This window comes from Taudactylus pleione, unplaced genomic scaffold, assembly GCF_031769625.1.
Source record: "Taudactylus pleione unplaced genomic scaffold, aTauple2 ptg000037l, whole genome shotgun sequence".
NCBI classification, from domain to species: Eukaryota; Metazoa; Chordata; class Amphibia; order Anura; family Myobatrachidae; genus Taudactylus; species Taudactylus pleione.
The window spans coordinates 20375405-20395850 of record NW_028284439.1 but is presented as its reverse complement, the minus strand read 5'-3'; the positions used below and the strand labels follow the sequence as shown (position 1 = coordinate 20395850).

General features: G+C 41.5%; 1 protein-coding gene across 1 annotated transcript; it reads right to left on the bottom strand.

Moving 5' to 3' along the window:
* On the bottom strand, positions 1–20421 carry NDUFB5 (NADH:ubiquinone oxidoreductase subunit B5). Its single transcript, XM_088452441.1, has 6 exons — positions 20241–20421; positions 13920–14005; positions 12968–13034; positions 7403–7464; positions 1892–1998; positions 1–239 (listed from the first exon to the last, which is right to left on the bottom strand). Exons 1-6 carry the CDS (start codon positions 20356–20358, stop codon positions 119–121), a joined length of 561 nt encoding a protein of 186 aa, XP_088308567.1. The 5' UTR covers positions 20359–20421; the 3' UTR covers positions 1–118.
* Positions 20422–20446: the final 25 nt, after the last annotated feature.

The window sequence follows — 20446 nt, the reverse complement described above, 5'->3', positions numbered from 1 at the left end:
TTTGTGTTTCTTTTTTTCATAAGGATAATTTAATTTCTACAATGAAAGACTTATATAAAGTTTATTTGAAAACAGAGAGTCCCAGATGACAAGTTATTGTGGTGAGTGGGCAGGTGCACTAATAATCGGGTTTCGCTCTTGTCGAATTATCAATAAGGTTTTTATCGAGGGTATCAAACTGGTACCATGGGCCGTCTCCTTTCTGTCTCATGTGGCGGCGCGCTTCCTTTTCATATAGCCTGTTGAAGAGTTTAAAAAAAGTTCTATCAGATGAATTGGTCTCGGCTCTTCTAACATCAATGCGCAAAGTTAAAGAAAGCTTATGTTATTAGTTACATCAATAGCATAAATACCAGTATAAAATGTCTTGGGCACATGAATAACAAAACTACTAGCTGAAGCAATAATGTTGGCTCTCAAGTCACAGAAAATGACTTGCACAATAGAAAGTGCACTCCTGATAAAAGGAGAACATAACTTCATAATGATCGAATTTTTGCCAAAATAATTTCTTGTATAATTTCTACGATATGCATTGCTAGGGTTTATCTCTGGCATGCCAAGTGTGGTAGAACCATGCTGTTGGGGAGACGTACTAAGCCATAGAGAAAGATAAAGTGGAGAGAAATAAAGTACCAATCAATCAGCTCCTGTCATTTTACAGGCTGCGTTTGAAAAAGGGCAGTTAGGAGCTGATTGGTTGATACTTACTCTCCAAGGCTTAGTACATCTACCCCTGTATCCCTACAAGGTTTGTTTTGGGGGTGTAATTCTCGCACATATATGATAAATGATCGCCTGCAACAACACAGGGTAAATTACAGTGGCACCAGGAGTAAGAGTCTAGTGGAGAGCTACAGAGGCGGAGTCCATAAGAGGCGGAGAGGTGGAGTGTCTGTAGCTGTCTGGCTTGGGACTGAACAGTTTCTATTGGGGTGAGGTAAGTCGTTTTTCCACGACACAGATAACTGGGCCTGATTCAGCGATGGATGGAGTTGCAGAGCTGCACACAAGCGGCCGTGCAAATCCGTCCATCTCAGATGCAAATACAGAAGGTGGTGTCACCTTGCTGCCTTGACGATTCCAGCACTGCGACCAACGTCCCAGGCTGGGATCTCCATCGGTCAGGCTGCAGGAGCTGAAGTTTCCAGCAGCCTGCCCGGGTGCTGGTCATATAAGAGGCCAGGAATCTGCGTCCGTCAGCGCAGACCCTGGCCTCGACCCTCCCAGAAAAAGTGGGCAACATGCCCCCGTTTCCGGGAATGGTGACCAGGCATGCCCCCGCTCCACCCCATAAAAACCGCAGCATGCCAATCATGCTGCTGCTTGGAGGGGGGGTCTGCGAGCGAGATCGCAGGACCTGTTCTGCACATACACAGAACGTATCTAACACAGACCCCTAACAATCAGAGATGTACATTCATCGTCGGATGAACATACATCTCTGAATCAGGCCCACTGTACCTAGCAAACTAAATTGCTCTGTCTGTCCACTACCCCTGCATTGCCCTTCTCATGAAAACGTATGGAGGAGAGCTCCTCACAGTAACTGCAGAAGGAAACACTTGGTGATCATGTCTGAGTAAAACATTTTGGCTAAGCAGCATTAATTATACTGCTGCTCCTCAATTATCTTTTTGGAACTTCCTGTATAAGTGTTCAGACCAAATAAAAAAAAGTTCATACTTATATTTGTATATACAGTAACTATACATTACTCAATGTCTTCGGACCCTGTGATACACATTATTTTGCTTTGAGAGAGGGTGTGACATTTAGCGACCATGCTAATCATGTATTTGTTTTTTGTTTTTTTTAGCCTTCCATGAGAAAAAAAAAAATCTATAGACAACATGTGGAATCATATTTATAATGCTGGTTAATTATTTACCTGAGCACACGTTTGTCATGTTCAACTTCAATTAGAGCCATTTCCTTCTCATATGATTTTTGATAAGAGTCATACAAGTATCTGGCAATACAACGAGTTATCGGGTGCTGAAAAATATACAGGAAATCATAACCTTGTAAAAAGTATATTAAATATAACAACAGGTAACTAGGAGCATAGTACAGATGTAATTTCTAAATATACATCACATTACAGATTTACATTTAAATGACTAATAAATATAAACCAAAATTTAAACACACAATCACCATATTTCATAAATAAACCAAGCAAAAACAGAACTTAAGCTTGATGTTGCCACAATTAACATGCCAGGTAACACCACCCGCTGGCCAACTTTTCAGGATGGCTAGGAGTCTCTTAAGGCTGCAAACGGTATTTTTGTCCTGTATGCAGCCTTGAACAATAGAAATATGGTGATTCTGTGCATTATATTTCAACTACATCATGAACTGCTAAGACAAGTTACTGATCGAAACAATTTAATTCTGTAACACAAATGCAATGTTTTATGATATACCGTGTGTGTGTATTATATATATATATATATATATATACACATACATATACACACACACGTACTTATACATACACATACATAGTGGTGCTTGAAAGTTTGTGAACCCATCAGAATTTTCTACATTTCTGCTGAAATTTGGCCTAAAACTACCTCAGAAAAGTAGATAAAGTGAACACAATCAAACAAATGAGACAAAAAAATTTAGACATGCACTTTTTTTTGGGGGGGGGGGGGGGGGGGAATGATTCAATATCATATCTGTGAGTGTCAAAAGTATGTGAACTTTTAGGCTAAGCAGATATTTTGAAGGTGAAATTAGAGTCAGGTATTTTCAATCTATGGGGTGACAATCAGGTGTGAGTGGACACTGTCTTTTTAAAAGTCACATCGCATGTTTGCGAAAGTGTCAAGCCACGAACAAAGGAGATTTCTGAGGACCTCAGAAGAGTTGTTGATGTTCATCAGGCTGGAAAAGGTTACAAAACCATCTCCAAAGAGTATGGACTCCACCAATCAACAGTCAGACAGATTGTGTACAAATGGAGGAAATCCCAGACCATTATTACCCTCCCCAGAAGTGGTCGACCAACAAATAGTTTGCAAGGTCACAAAGGAACTCAAGGTAACCTCTAAGCAACTGAAGGTCTTTCTCACATTAGCTAATGTTAATGTTCATGAGTCCACCATCAGGAGGGCACTGAATAACAATGTTGTGCATGGCATTGCAAGGAGAAAGCCACTGTTCTCTAAAAACAACATTGCTGCCCGTCTGCAGTTTGCTAAAGATCACCTGGACAAGCCAGAAGACAATTGGAACAATGTTTTGTGGACAGATGAGTCCAAAATAGAGCTTTTTGGTATAAATGAGAAGCGTTATGTTTGGAGAAAGGAGAACACTGCATTCCAGCATAAAAACCTCATACCATCTGTGAAACATGGTGGTGGTGGTATCATGGTTTGGGCCTGTTTTGCTGCATCTGGCCCAGGACAACCTGCCATCATTGATGGGACGATGAATTCTGAATACCAGAATATTCTAAAGGAAAATGTCAGGACATCTGTCCATGAGCTGCATCTCAAGAGAACGTGGGTCATGCAGTCAGACAACGACCCAAATCACACAAGTCATTCGACCAAAGAATGGTTAAGGAAGAATAAATGTAAAGTTTTGGAATGGCCAAGTCAAAGACCTGACCTTAATCCCATCTAAATGTTGTGGAAGGACCTGATGCGAGTAGTTCATGGGAGGAAACCCACCAACATGACAGAGTTGAAGCTATATTGTATGGAGGAATGGGGTAAAATTCCTAAAAAACGATGTTCAGGGCTAATCAACAATTACCGGAAATGTTTAGAAGCAGTTATTGCTGCACATGGGGGTCATATAAGATACTAATAGCAAAGGTGCACATACTTTTGCCACTCACAAATATTGGATATTGTCTTATTTTTGTTTTTTTTTTTGTCTCATCTGTTTGAGTTGGTTCTCTTTATCTACTTTTAGGACTTGTGTGATAACCTGAGGTAGTTTTAGGTAAAATTTGTGCAGAATTCTAGAAAATTCTGAATGGTTCACAAACTTTCAAGCACGTGTGTGTGTGTATAATATATATATATATATATACATATATATATATATATATATATATACACACACATACATACATACACACACACACGTGTATATATATATATATATATATATATATATATATATATTATATGAGGTGGGGCCTCCATGGCTCTGACTTGTTTTTCCAGCACATCCCACAGATGCTTGATCGGATTGAGATCTGGGCAATTTCGTGACCAAGTCAACATCTTGAACACAGTAATGCTTCTCACCATTTCTGAACAAAATTTGCACTGTGACAGGGCGCATTATCCTGCTTAAAGAGGCCACTGCCATCAGGCAATACCATTGCCAAGAAGGGGTGTACTTGGTCTGCAACAGTATTTAGGTAGGTGGTACAATAACATCCACATGAATGGCAGGAATTAAGGTAAATAACACACATGAACCCCGCTGTCCATATGATGTAAAAGATTAAGCAGACTAGGCCAACTTCTTCCATTGCTCCATGGTCCAGTTCTGACACTCACATGCCCATTGTAGGAGCTTTCGGCAATGGGCTGGGGTCAGCATGGCTACGCTGACATTTTTTTATCAAAGCCAGCAATAACTTTTTTTTTTAGCAATTTGTGCTACAGCTCTTCTGGGGCTAGCCTTCACTCCCCACACGCAACAATGAGCATTGGGCGCCCATGGCCCTGTCGCCAGTTCTTCCTTTTAACAGATTCTAACCACTGCATAACTGGAACACATCACAAGACCTTCCGTCTTGGAGATGCTCTGACTCGGTTATCTAGCTGTCACAATTAGGCTGTTGTCAATATTTGGAAGATCCTCAAGCTTGCCCATTTTTCCTGCTCCCAACACATCAACAACTGAGTGTTCACTTGCTACCTAATATATTCCATCACTTGACAGTTGCCATTGTAACTGGTGTGTGTATAAATTATATATATATATATTATAAACACACACACACATATATATATACCCCTCCGCCAGGCCAGCTGCCACAATCGGAGCTTGGCTCCGATCACGGCAGCGTTAGACAGCTTCTCTACACATGTGCAGAAGCTCACTGAAGCAAAATATAAATGGCCGACGGGGGAGCTGATGCGCATGCCCAGCCGCAGAATCTTTTCCCATGGGCCTTTGCGTGACATCTCACTCACTGGTCAGCTGATGCCTGCCATGGCTACTCCTGCAGAATCCCAGGAGCAGTTGCGCTGGTAAGGGCAGGGGCGGCCGTGGCTCATAATTAAAGTGTGTTTGGGTCTCTGAGTAGACTGATATAATAAACAGGCTCAGGCTGTTTATACAGAGTTCAAAGTATAGCATACTGTATTAGTATATAGGGCTCTATTTGTTATCATTATTTTTACTAAAATAAAGTGAAAAGGGGTGTTTTCACACCCTTTTCACATTATTTTAGTATTACCTACAGTTACTAAAGGGCAATTGGAGTAGAATTCGTCAAATTCTACTCCAACCCCTAAGTATCACTTATTTTTAGTAATCAGATCTAATTTCCCATAATTTTAACGGGAAATGAGATCTGCCTGGTAGTTACTAAAAATAAATAGTGAAAAAAAAAAAAATATTATATATATATATATATATATATATATATATATATCCAAAAAATATATATACTTACTTACCTGAGTCCATGGAGCGGTGTTCGGGGCTCCAGTGATGTTCTCCCTCCAGTCAGCTGGTCTCCCATGCTGCACTGCGGTCTGGTCATCAGGTGATCGGGTCCCAGTGCAGTATGCGATATCAGCTGACTGGAGGCATGGATGACATCACCGGAGCACCGATGACTGGAAGGAGGAAGAGGGAGGAAGGAAGGAAGAAAGGAAGGAGGAAGAGGGAGGAAGAAAGGACGGAAGGAAGGCGGAAGAGGGAGGGAGGAAGGAAGGAAGGCGGAAGAGGAAGGAAGGCGGAAGAGGGAGGAAGGAAGGCGGAAGAGGGAGGAAGGAAGGAAGGTTGGAAGTGGGAGGAAGGAAGGAAGGAAGGTTGGAAGTGGGAGGAAGGAAGGAAGAGGGAGGAAGGAAGGAAGGTTGGAAGAGGGAGGAAGGAAGGAAGGAAGGTTGGAAGAGGGAGGAAGGAAGGTTGGAAGAGGGAGGAAGGAAGGAAGGAAGGTTGGAAGAGGGAGGAAGGAAGGCGGGCGGAAGAGGGAGGAAGGAAGGAAGGCAGGCGGAAGAGGGAGGAAGGAAGGAAGGAGGAAGGAAGGAAGGAGGGAGGAAGGAGGGAGGAAGGAGGGAGGAAGGAGGGAGGAAGGAGGGAGGAAGGAGGGAGGAAGGAGGGAGGAAGGAAGGAGGAAGGAAGGAAGGAAGGAGGGAAGAAGGAAGGAGAGAGGGAGGAAGGGAGGAGGAAGGGAGGAGGGAGGGAAGGGGGCGGAGCTTAGCACCAGAAGGGGTAGCAGCGTCGGCCGGTAGGCGCATTCACGGGGCACTAGTCACAGTATTTTTTTTCTAAAATACCGTGACTAGTGTGCGGAGGGGATTCGCAGGGACAGAGCTTTCTCGTAAGCTCTGTCCCTGCAAGGGATTTGTAGTAAATCCCTGTAATATTGCCTAAATTCGCAATGCGAATTCAGTCGGTAATATCACACTACAATCTGCATTACAAATGCAGATTGTAGTAAATAGAGCCCAGTATGAGGTTATATATGTTGATGGTGTAATGGCAGCATACAGTGTACAATTTTGAAAAGTATAAAATGTGCAGGACATAAAGTTATGTCCTGCACATTATATACTTTATACATCCTCATTACATTGTTTTAGATTTGTGGACTCATTATATTATGTACACAATATGCACACTCATATGCTATACATTATATACTGTACATGCCGCTATAATACTGTATTATGCACATTATACACCCTCATTATATACTATACAGTATGTAACTGTATACTGTATATGCTGCCATTACACCATCACATATATAGCCTCATTATGGTATATACATATGCATCTGATCGGAACACAGTATTAAATGGATAGACTATTTATATAATGACTATAGGGACCGATGGTAGCGTCTAAAGACAAAGAATGATTGCAGCACCTGTATACACTGACATTGGGCATCTCAGTCCTTGCACATTAAAATGCACGGAAGTGCACCAGGGAAAGCCATTGTAGCAGCATTAGCATAAAGTCACAGACGCATGAAAAGACGCAAGGAAATCTGCGACTGCATCCGATTCAGAAACAGGCCCTATGAAGAGGGAGTGTCCCGCACCCTCCACAGACCTGCCCCATTAGGGCTGCTACCAAAAATTTCCCAGGCTGGTTTTTCATTCCCAATCTGTCCCTGCACATACATACACATACACACACATGCACATCATGGTGAAGTTCTAGGCCGTGCAGAACATACCGGGTAATACTCCCATTTCTTAGGAACATAGTCTTCTGGAATCTCTGCAAGCTCTGCCGAACCTAGTAAGAATATATTGTGACTTATCAGTGAGACAAAGTTCATGTAAAAATGGAACAGTCACAAGTTTTGCCATGAAAATAAAAACAACTTCTCTGACACCAATTGTTTTCTCTTTCTTTCTACTTCACATTGCAGGACTATTTAGGCAGATAGCGTAATATCTATTCGTACAACCAATACAAGCACTGTGAAAATCTGAGCAGCAAAAGTACATGCCTAGTGTATAAAGAAACACTGTAAATGGCCCAATAGAGGGATACAGTGTTTCTGCCAGTAAGGCACAGATACAGTTTCCAAATATAAGGGATAACATAAGCACCTGGTCGTAGAATGAAGGTGGGGGGGGGAAGAGAGAGAGACACACAACTTCATAGTTTTCCATTACTAACACTGCCAGGGCACACTGTGTACTGCACTAATGGTTGATGTACACTGGTAAAAAAAAATAAAAAATTGTTCCCCTGTACAGAGCTGGAAACTGGATGAGAATTGTGATCGCTTGGTGACCAAGGTGAACAGCGAAGACATACATGTACAAGAAGTCTCATTGTTGTGTTGTCTAAATAACGGGCACACGAACTGCATTTCTTAAAAATAAAATAATGAAAGCAATAGGCAGTAATCATGGCACCTAACAGCCCATGCTGAGAGCATGTAAAAATATTCAGATTATTGGTCTGGCAATGGAGTTACATAGGGATGGAAGTCTTATCTTTTATAAACCCACAAATCAAGTTACCTTCCCTCGCTGGTGCTGCATAATGGTAATGTCCCAGAGACAGACACTGAAATTATTGAATTATATTTATGGAAAATAACTTCAAATAAAGATGAATTTATCCTCTAAAAGAGTCAGAAAACTTCTATTAGAAAATAGCAATAGACACAGAAAGGATGTGGAAACGTGATGGGAGAAAGAACTAGTGAACAGATGAGGAAGGAAACTGAGTGAAAGTAATATCATCATTACCACTGCCCACTACAGTAGCTGCGGGTCCCGGACTGTAGATAGACCGTAATTAGATAGACACCAGATGTTAGACAGTCAATAGATCGACACACTAAAGGTCTACATGTAAGATGGTAACACAGGGTCAAAAGGCCATCACAAAAAATGGTCGACTGTCTAACATCTGGTGTCTACCTAGACATTGCCTATCCAATTACTGTCTCTCTCTTATACCACACCCAGTAGCTGCAGGGTCTTTCCATTTCGTGGACCAATTTTAAGCATTGTCCCCACCAAATTTAAAGCTGGGTACACAGAGGATATTTTGAACGATTTGCCAGATTCCGACGGATCGGAACAACAAATAGTCAAATGTGTACGCACTATGCGCGGTCCTGCAACGCCATCCATCGCATCCTGATCGCCCCTACATGCCGCTCAATCTGAGGATCTCGTCAACTATTTTCCGCAAATCGTGCAGTGTGTACGTACTACCAGAAGACCAGGCAATATGTTAACTTTATATAGTTAACGATGAAACAATGCACAATATATAGTTTGGAAGATTGCAGTTTATACAGTCAGGTCCATAAATATTGGGACATTGACAGAATTTTTAGATTTTGGCCTCTATTCACCACCACAATGGCTTTGAAATGAAACAAACAAGATGTGCTTTAACTGCAGACTTTCAGATAGGATTGTTTAGTTTGTCCCATTACGTTTGGCCCCTTAAAAAGTGGGAGGCACATATAGAAACCATTGTAATTCCTACACCGTTCACCTGATTTGGATGTAATTACCCTCAAATTAAATCTGAAAGTCTGCAGTTAAATCACATCTTGTTTGTTTCATTTCAAAGCCATTGTGGTGGTGAATAGAGGCCAAAATATGAAAATTCTGTCAATGTCCCAATATTTATGGACCTGACTGTATGTACTATATCGTTTGTCCAGGAGTTCAAGGGAAATTGGGACGACCATCGCATTGTTTGCCGATTGTCTAATGCAGTGGTTCTCGAACTCGGTTCTCAGGACCCCACACAGGTCACATTTTCCAGGTCACCCAGCAGGTACACAGGTATATTCATTACTCACCGTCACATTTTAAAAGATCCACATGTGGAGCTTATTATTTCAATTGTGATTCTGAGAGATCTGGGAAACATGCACTGTTTGGGGTCCTGAGGACAGAGTTTGAGAACCTGTGGTCTAATGTGTACCCAGTTCCAGTTCACAATATGCAATAGAAGCAAAACTATGGCCCTCAAACTAGGGGTGGACGTTTTGCGATTATTGCATAGTGTGAAATCAAATTTTCCCAAAGCTAGTCTGACATATATGCCGTCCTTCATGTACACTTTTATGGCTATCAGAAATGGTCAGTTGGAGACCCTTGGTCCACTTTACATGGATTGACCCTGCAGTAATATACTGTCTTGTTGCAACAGTGCAGCAGTAATCACATTGCTATATACTTCGGCCAGTGGTAATTGCCCGACCCCAAGTCCCCCCGGCTTACCTTCGATCAGTGAGCCGGGTGTCGGTCTAATGACAGGCGTCGGGATTTCGACGCCTGTCATTAGACACTTGCCGGGATTAGACAGTCGGGAAGCTAGCGGTCGGGATTTCATCCGTTGGCTTCCCAATTTTGATAGAAAGCTCGGCCATTTGGGGGCAATACTTTTGACAGGTTTGTAAAAAAAATGCCACCTCAAACTATAAAATGCCACATCAGTGTGTACAACTGACTCTGCTTTGTAATTTGGTTTTATGCTTGTCCAATTTAGGTGTTCCAAAGCTACCACAGCGACACCTAGCTTTCATTAGATAAAGCCAGGCACACAAGTAGTATACTTTAAAAGCACAATAAAATTGATGAACTAAAGGGGATGAAAAACAAACTTTACCTGGTACGGGCTGGCAAGTGCAGAGCAGTAAGTGATTTTCTGAGTGAATAAAGCAGATCTGACTGACTTTAAAGGGTATATTTACAAAAGTGTGGGTTTTTAGAAGTGGAGTTGTTGCCTCTAGCAACCAATTAGATTCTAGCTATTATCTCTTAGAAGGTGCTAGATAAAGGATAAGTACAATCTGATTGGTTGTTGCAACAACACCACTTCTAAAAACCTGCACTTTAGTAAATATACCTCGAAGAGCCAAGATACTGATGTAGAAGAACTGCATTACCAAGATACCTATTAAAAGTTTACATTTATCCATTGTGCTACACCACGGGACCAGCGGTGATCCAAGTGTTGCCATTCCCATATACAGTCAGGTCCATAAATATTGGGACATTGACAGAATTTTCATATTTTGGCCTCTATTCACCACCACAATGGCTTTGAAATGAAACAATCAAGATGTGCTTTAACTGCAGACTTTCAGATTTAATTTGAGGGTAATTCCATCCAAATCAGGTGAACGGTGTAGGAATTACAACAGTTTCTATATGTGCCTCCCACTTTTTAAGGGGCCAAAAGTAATGGGACAAACTAAACAATCCTAAATCTAACTATCACTTTTTAATACTTTGTTGCAAATCCTTTGCAGGCAATTACAGCCTGAAGTCTGGAACACATAGACATCACCAGACGCTGGGTTTCATCCCTGGTGATGCTCTGCCAGGCCTCTACTGCAAATGTCTTCAGTTCCTGCTTGTTCTTGGGGCATTTTCCCTTCAGTTTTGTCTTCATCAAGTGAAATGCATGCTCAATCAGATTCAGGTCAGGGGATTGCCTTGGCCATTGCATAACATTCCACTTTTTAGCCTTAAAAAACTCTTTGGTTGCTTTTGCAGTATGCTTCGGGTCATTGTCCATCTGCACTGTGAAGCGCTGTCCAATGAGTTCTGAAGCATTTGACTGAATATGAGCATATAATATTGCCCGAAACACTTCAGAATTCATTCTGCTGCTTTTGTCAGCAGCCACATCATCAATAAATACAAGGGAACCAGTTCCATTGGCAGCCATACATGCCCACGCCATGACACTACCACCACCATGCTTCACTGATGAGGTTTTATGTTTTGGATTATGAGCAGTTACTTTCCTTCTCTTCCCATCACTCTGGTACAAGTTGATCTTTGTCTCATCTGTCAATAGGATGTTGTTCCAGAACTGTAATGGCTTTTTTAGATGTTGTTTGGCAAACTTTAATCTGGTCTTCCTGTTTTTGTGGCTCACCAATGGTTTACATCTTGTGGTGAACCCTCTATATTCACTCTTGTGAAGTCTTCTCTTGATTGTTGACTTTGACACATATACATCTACCTCCTGGAGTGTTCTTGATTTGGCCAACTGTTGTGAAGGGGTTTTCCGTCACCAGGGAAATAATTCTTCTGTAATCCACCACAGTTGTTTTCCGTGGTCTTCCGGGTCTTTTGGTGTTGCTGAGCTCTCCGGTGCGTTCTTTCTTTTTAAGAACGTTCCAAACAGTTGATTTGGCCACACCTAATATTTTTGCAATCTCTCTGATGGGTTTGTTTTCATTTTTCAGCCTAATGATGGCTTGCTTCACCGATAGTGACAGCTCTTTGGATCTCATATTGAGAGTTGACAGCAACTGATTCCAAATGCTAATGTCACACCTAGAATCAACTCCAGACCTTTTACCTGCTTAATTGATAATGAAATAATGAGGGAATAGCCCACACCTGTCCATGAAATAGCTTTTGAGTTGACAGCCCCATTACTTTTGGCCCCTTAAAAAGTGGGAGGCACATATTTAAACTGTTGTAATTCCTACACCGTTCACCCGATTTGGATGTAATTACCCTCAAATTAAATCTGAAAGTCTGCAGTTAAAGCACATCTTGTTTGTTTCATTTCAAAACCATTGTGGTGGTGAATAGAGGCCAAAATCTGAAAATTCTGTCAATGTCCCAATATTTATGGACCTGACTGTAGGTCCCTTTCATTACACCACATCACAACTCATTTCATAAGCCTAAAGTATAAAAGGTTTCTCCACAGATACTGCATGGTTTGTCTATCTTTGGGTATATAACGCATTACATGTTATCCACAAATATAGAGGTTTATATGAAACAGGGAATGGAAGATGGTGAGGACATTCTTTTCTCATAGCAGTCTCCCACATCTGGCATATCTTACTCTAGCTGTGTGGACAGCACAGGAGGTACACTATAGATATCAACATAACACTTGTTGCACTATTTCTCAAGCAGTTTTCCTGAAATATAATCCGTTTGGAATGCACTTGAGAAACCATTTATGTGGACTAGTTTGTTATACTAAGTCACTGCCTAGATAGAGTAAATAAGATGACATGACTATTTTCAGACTTGGGGGTACATTTACTAAAATGAGAGTTTTTAGAAGAGGAGATGTTGCCCATAGCAACCAATCAGATTCTAGCTATTATCTTCTAGAAGGTGCTAGTTAAATGTTACGTAGAATCTGATTGGTTGCTATGGGAAACACCTCCACTTCTAAAAACTCTCACTTTAGTAAATATACCCTCAGGTCTCACTTTAAAAAACAAAAAAAATTAAATTAAAAACTTAAAATACACACCCATACTTACCAATGAAAATATTGATAAGGGAGATGACCACACCTGCGGGTATTGCAGTGAGTAACACATAACGTTTCTGCAAAGAAGATTAAAATATATATAGTCTTGTGAAATCAAAGTACCCGCAATCTCAAATCTGCCCTTATTTCTGCATGTGTGTAACAATCATCCTGCCCTGATTATGCATGTTTTTTTTTTAATTGCTAGAGCCTTTTCTATTCATGTTAATGGGGTATCTACATGTCGTGCACAAGCTGATGCCAATGTGCCATAGAAATGTTTTAACATATCAATAGTAAAGATAAGTTGAAATTGCTGCAAAATCACATGAACGGATCAGAGACAGAAATCAATGAATTCCCTTTAAGGTGTTTTGAATTCTTTAAACCTGTATGGGTAATAAATAAAATAAACTTTTAGAAAATTCTCTCCTATGTGCATTTCAGAGACAACAGAGGTTATGAGATTTGATGCCCAAGTTTAATAAAAGTAAAAAAAAATAAAAAAATTTAAATTGCATTTAAAAATTAAAAAATGTTCAGCATAATGCATATTTGCATATGGGAGCTGTTGTATGTAACTTCTTTCAACAAGGTACTGTAGCATGAAATAGCCACAGACATTACCAAAACTGTACAACTGGCCAAGTTACCACTGATTGCTCAGAGTTTACCAGGACAGCCATCCTAAAATGCTGCTGTGACCAGTCTGGAAGTCTTGGATGAGTGTGAAATACCTGGAGCCAGTTTTAGAGGTTATAAACCTTCATTCGATCCATTTCAAAGCACTCAAGCGATGTTAAGATACATGGATGAATATTTAGGATGCACCTTTATCATGCATATACTGAAGGCAGCCATTTTGTGGGCTGAAACATTATTCCTGAAAATGCAGACAGACAACCACTTCATAAAGAAGCATAAATCTGACTATTGAGAGAGGAGTTACCATGCAGACTTACGAATAATTGGATAAATCTTTTATCATAGTAGGTTGAAGGTCTGATTACGAACAGTCTAGGTCCATGGCTGTCAAATCGCACAGGCACTAGAGAAATACAATGAAAAGATTCAACATAATTTTCTTTTTTTGATCCACAACAACATTGCCGGTTACCAAAGTATTACAATATGCGAAAAGAGCATTTCAAGTATTTCCTTTGTGCCAAAACCAGACTGATCTACTTCTATCTTGTAAAGAAAATAGGAAACAATATACATCACAGTAAACTAGGGCTGCATGTACATTACTACAGCACTAATTTGCACAGGTATTCAGGATAGGTTTGAGAGAAGCAGCATCATTGCTTACTTTAGATGCATAGATCCTGACAAAACAACTGTATTTGTCAAGTAGGGACTTATTTAAATAAACTGCACTAACGTATTTTATTATGTTTGTGTATTGAGAATGGTGATTACTTTACAATCCTATAACTCAGTTTAATTTTGATTATTGACAAAGAATAAAGTATGAATACATTCATATTGCTTCAATAAATGCTAGCAGTTTCTTAAGCAAGAGAGAGAACTGTACGTATAAAGGGGCCTATCCATTACAAGACCTGAAAAACTGAACGTCATGCGTTCAGTCCTTCAGGTCGCCGGGTGCGGTGCCCGCACTGAACGGCGTTCACTGAACGTTATTCAGTGCAGGAAACCAACCTCCCTATCTGCTAACATGTGGTCAGGTTGACCAGCATGTTCGGCAGATAGTCGGGTCAGCAAGGACCCAGCGTGCACGCGAATCGCTGGTCCTTGCCGGCTATCCATTACACAACTTTGTGAACAATGCGACCAAAACCTCTTGATTTGGTCGGATCGTTCAAAATGTTGTGTAATGGATAGGCCCCTTAAGTTTTAAAGATGGATTATGGTTTAATGTTAAATTCATCAAAAATGATGATCTAGCTTGAATCTAGAAGAGGTTACCAATGGGTCAGATTTGTGTGGCTTTAAAAATAAAATATTTATGCATGAAATTATATATATTTTTTTTACTGGAATAAAACTGGGAAGGTAAGAGTTTGCACTAATACTTGAAGATTTGATTTCAAAATACAATGCTAAGCAAAACTGTTCTGCCAGTTACTAGCAAATTTAAATTTATTAATAAAGGTTTAGTCTATAACTCTAGGTCAGGTATGTCAAACTCGCGGCCCAAAGAAACATTTCATGTGGGCCAACCGTGTGGGCCCAAATACATATATTATGCGGCTCAGCTCCGATCGCGGCAGATGTGACTGGGCCACATAATGTGTGTTTAAGCTTGGAACGCTGGTCTCTGAAGCAATCAGAGAAGCCTTTGATCCCTTCAGAGGCCAGCGTTCCCAGTGATGCAGTTGTGAGCGGCCTGCCTGCTGGATCTAGTTAGATCCAGTCAGCGGCAGGCGTCTAGGCGGGAGCGGTGCCTAGCGGCCAGCATGAAGAGACGTAAGAGAGGGGTAAGTACTGCACGGGGGAGTAGGGCCTGTATTATACTGGGAGGGAGCACAGCATAAGGAGCGTTACTGGGGGCACTACTATAGACATTACTGGGGGCACAACATAAGGGGCACTGAATAAGGGGCTCTAATACAGGGGGCATTTCATAATCAGCTCTTATAAAGGGGGCATTGCATAGGGGACTCTTATGCAGGCGGCACTGCATAATGGACACTACTAGAGGCACTGCGTAAGAGGCTCTAATACAGGGGGCATTGAATAAGGGGCATTACTGGGGGCACTGCATAATGGACACTACTGGGGCACGGCATAAGGGGCTCTAATACAGGGGGCATTGCATAAAGGGCTCTAATACAGGGGGCATTGCATTTTATTATTAATAACCCTTTCAAAATTGCATATAAGACTTTTTTATTCTTGCGGCCTACACACTCTTAGACCTTGAATATTCGGCCCGGTTGGTATTTTGAGTTTGACATGCCTGATCTAGGTGAAGCAAATAAATGTTTTAAGATTATTCCTTCCAAATGGAGCATTAGAAAATTTCACTAGAGGAGAATATCTGGTAGAGGGATGACAGATGACCACCACCAGCCTGTCCTGCATAAATAGTCTGCTGAAGCCCAAGACCTGCATGCCTAGGTCACCACCTTTGAAGAGTGTAGTTTTATTTGCTAACTTATGTATGTTTCTCTTGTAAGCCTGCACAATGACATTCTAGGAATCTAGATCGATCTTACAAGCGTCTGTTTGGATGAAGCGTGTCCTAAACATGAACCTACAGGAAGAACAAACCTGTTCTCCTGATTTCTTTTGCTTTGGAAAGATGTACAGAAATTGCCCTGACCAGATCTAGAACATGTAATCATTTGTCTTTATCCTTGGTTGGATGTGGACAAAATGAAGTATATTTTCTTGACTGCTATGAAAAGTAGAACAAAAGGTAAAAATTAGGATTCATTTGCAACATCACTTTGTCCATATATATCTTCCTGAAAGGTTCTTTACACCACAAAGCATGTAGCCCTCCCACTCGTAGGTAGACATAATAGGGATAACATTAAAACAGAAAATCTTGTAAAGGCACAAAGTATATAGATTTTAGAGCTTCAAAAATTAGATTAAGGTCTGATGCGGCCTCAAAGACTTTATATGGGGTCTAATTCTTTTACTGCACAAAAAAAAAAAACACACCACAAGATTTTCGGGACTCATCAATTACATTTTTTATATGAGTTCATCTGGGGACAATTTCTGACCATGGAGTATAGCGAGGGTTGAGGGGCCAGCACTTAAGAAATTAACTTTTTAGGGTATAAATCTCCTTCCCTCCAACCCCTTCCTCAGTTTGAATTTAAAGAACCCTAAGGCAGGGTTGAAGAACTAAGGACAGTATTGCTTCCTTTAAATTTAAAATGGGTCTGCGATTTCCATCTGGCTTTTGGACTACACAGATGGAATAAAACCCCTTTTTTCTTTGACATTTTGGTACTGGGATGACTACCCTTGAATCTTGAAGAACCTTTATTGCGGTTCTAACTCAAGACATTTTTGTCTGTCGTTGACCATCTTACTGCAAAAAGCCTTTTCGGTGGTGGACCCGACAGACTGATAAAAGTAACCCTTTCTACTATATTTGTTACCCACTTGTACAAGGAAGATATACTCCACTGGTCTTTGAATGACAGCAAACTGGCACCTACCCGAGATACTTCTGGGGTGTATCACATTAACTTATCCTGGAACTTGAATACCAGTTTTCCCTGCTGCTTTTTAACTGTACTAGTTTGTAGTCCCTTATAACCAAAGCCTCGGAGTGCAGATAACTGACCCCTTGGCCGAAAAGACTTGGCAGCCTGCTGTTTAAAAGATGGCCAAAAATGGCTACTTTTAGTCTTAAAAGATCTTCTTAATGGTAAGAACTTTTCTCACCTGAGGATTTTCAAATTCTTTTATCTTTTCAGAACCAAACAAAAATCTTCCCTCAATAGGCAGAACTTCTAAAGACTTCTTATACCCATTTCAGACATAAACCCCGGCTTTAAACCGGCTCAGATCCTTGACACTCAACACGGGTTGAAGCCAGGGTTTCATCACTAACTGCCTTTCACACCTGAGTGATGAACCTGGGTTATTCCCAGGTAGTCAGCCTTCACACCAATGACCAGAGTCTTCAGTCTAACAGTGGAAGCTTGTAGATGATGTCATCTCCAAGTACTACTCTGTCTGCCAATAAAGTCATTTTAGGCATGACCCAGGTCATCAAGACATACAACAAAAAACATAATAAATCACTGAGGGATAAATAAATAAACATGGTCAGATACCTATCTAGACTCCAGCCACAAGGGTCATTGGGCTCGATTCTATTCTACGCGATGTGAATAGCGCCGGGAGTGAGCTCCCGGAGCTATTCAATACACTGCGCTGCTAAGCCAGACTAAGGATTTCTTCTCGCACCCCTGGGTATGTGAGCAGAAATCCGACAAGAGTCCAGGCGCGATGCTGTTTTCTGCCCTTAGCGCCGGGAAAACAGCATCACGCCGGGAAGTTTAGTCAGAGAATGCCCGTTCTCGCGCCTAAACACCGTTTAGTGGCTTATTTTGAGGCTTTCAACTGCTTTTATTTTCACCCAATACATGTACCTTTAGACATTTTTCATGTATGCATATAACGCCCAGAATTCTAACAGTTTCACTAGTACGCAGAGGATGTCCTTTTACCAGAAATAAATAACGGATGAATCAATGAAATCTTGCAGCTGCCTGCAACTCGCAGTCTATATTCCCCTTCGTGTATGTAGCCAATGATTACGGTCACCTTGTAACAGTAGATTGCTACACGCAAACTGATTAGCACTTAGGACCTATTGTTATCACTGATATTATATTACATTCAATCATACATTCTGTGAGGCCTACCAATTGAATGTTTTCCTTAAATCATGCAGAAACTGCCATTTCCCCATGTTTAAGGCAACATTCAGTTCTACTTAGGAATAACATTAGATAGCTCCTGTGTTCAATACAAAATTTCTTGCAGCAGCCATCCCTAGTTCTCTATGGGTGACGGCGATGTGTTGCACATTAAGAACTCCGTACACTTATGAAAAAGTTCCATAAGACAGAAGAAAAGTATCTCCTTTTTTCATGTTTAGAAACATGCTGCTTTTTTTTTTTTTTTTTTTGGAGTTAACACTTGGGATGCACTTGGAAAAACCTTTAGCCACAGCATCTTTCCACACATTTAATAACTTAAGGTGTGTTAACCAAACATCCATTAGCACTACCTCCTAGAAAAATAGTTGCCCAAAGTACCATCTTCCCCTAACTGTAGCCCCCATGGACTGCTACATGCATCAGATTTCCCAAGACTGGCAAATCAATTATGTTAACCAGCTTTAAATAGTGGCTGAAAGTGAGGTGGTGGTGGTGAGTATGACATGGGAGTACACGTTAAAAGTCAGTGTCTATTGTGTGACTTGCAATGCTCCTTCCCTCACTATTGAGTTGGAGATGTAGCAGTGCAGATTTTAATGATATCCCTGGGTGATTTAATTAGTACCTGTCAGTTTGATTCGATTACCTGTACACATGCATGGATATCCTTAAAACCTGGACTGTTATTTATTTGATTTATTTAAGTTTTTTATATAACGCAGCAAATTCCGTTGCGCTTTGGGGTGTGGAGGAACAGAATAGACCAGTGTTGGCTAACCTTGACACTCCAGCTGTTATGGAACTACATAACCCAGCATGCACTGCTACAGTTTTGCTATTAGGGCATGCTAAAACTGTGGCAGGGCATGCTGGGATATATAGTTCCACAACAGCTGGAGTGTCAAGGTTAGCCAACACTGGAATAGACACACAAATAAAAATGAACATAGAGAGCAGCCGCGTAAGGGTGGTCTAGGCAAAAAAAAAAATCAAAATAATTCTAGGTAATAGCGCAGTTTTCAAATAGGGGCAGCCATAAAATAGTGGCAATATGCCTTGAGATAGCATGTAGTATGGTAATCATTCAGTGGTTTAACATGCATGCTGAGTGGAGATTGGAAATGTATGCCTGTGCAACCTTCCTGGTATCTTCACTGCAGCAGAATGGACATAATCAGCCATCGGAAACAAGCATGAGATGGCAGCTATCATGGCACTGAATGAAAAAAGGATTTCTATTAAGATGGGAACATCGATGGTTGCCAACCTAATGGTGTGTACACACGGGATGATCAACAACGATATCGTTGTACGACCTCCCGGGTGTGCTGGACGATCGATATCGATCATCCAGCACACCACCAATTATCCAACGACTATAGCGATCAACGATCGCGGGTCCCTATAGTAACTTGGTCGATATCGACCAGGTTGGCCTGTATGCACGGTCGATGGACAATATCGATATCGTCCATACATGCCCACGCATCGCAGGTCGTTGGGCACCAAAAAATGCACGATATGATCAATATCATCCATTTTAATTGTACCGTGTGCACGCACCTTTAGGTTTACAATTACCTACCCTCCAACATGACCTCTCCCATCAGATACAAAATGCTCTGCTCCTGACTTCCTACCTAATTTATGATCGCAGACACCTGTGTTTACCTAGACAATTGATAAGAAAGGTGTTTCAACACAGGTGGCTGCAAGCAAATTAAGAGGGAAGACCAGAAGCAGAGCACTTTGTACCTAATGGAACGGGTCTGCAATGGTCATCCCGGCGTGGTGTGCCACTGTGCACCGGCTGCCCGGGACACCTCAATGTCAGGCGCTCCTCCACCCACCAAGGTCACCCCGCACCCAGCGCCTCCCCGGGCCTGCCCGTCATCTTACCCGCAGCAGCCGGCGGCGCTCTCCCCTGCAGGGCACCCTTCCCGGGCACCCTGCGCTGTAGCGGCTGCAGGCGGCTGACAAACGCAGCAGCCGAACGGAGGATACTCATCCCCGCCATCTTTACTGAGGGCAAGCTATTGGAGCGGTGTCATTATCATGACGTCAAATGGGCAGCGACACGCTTAGACCTGGCGAACTGAAATTAA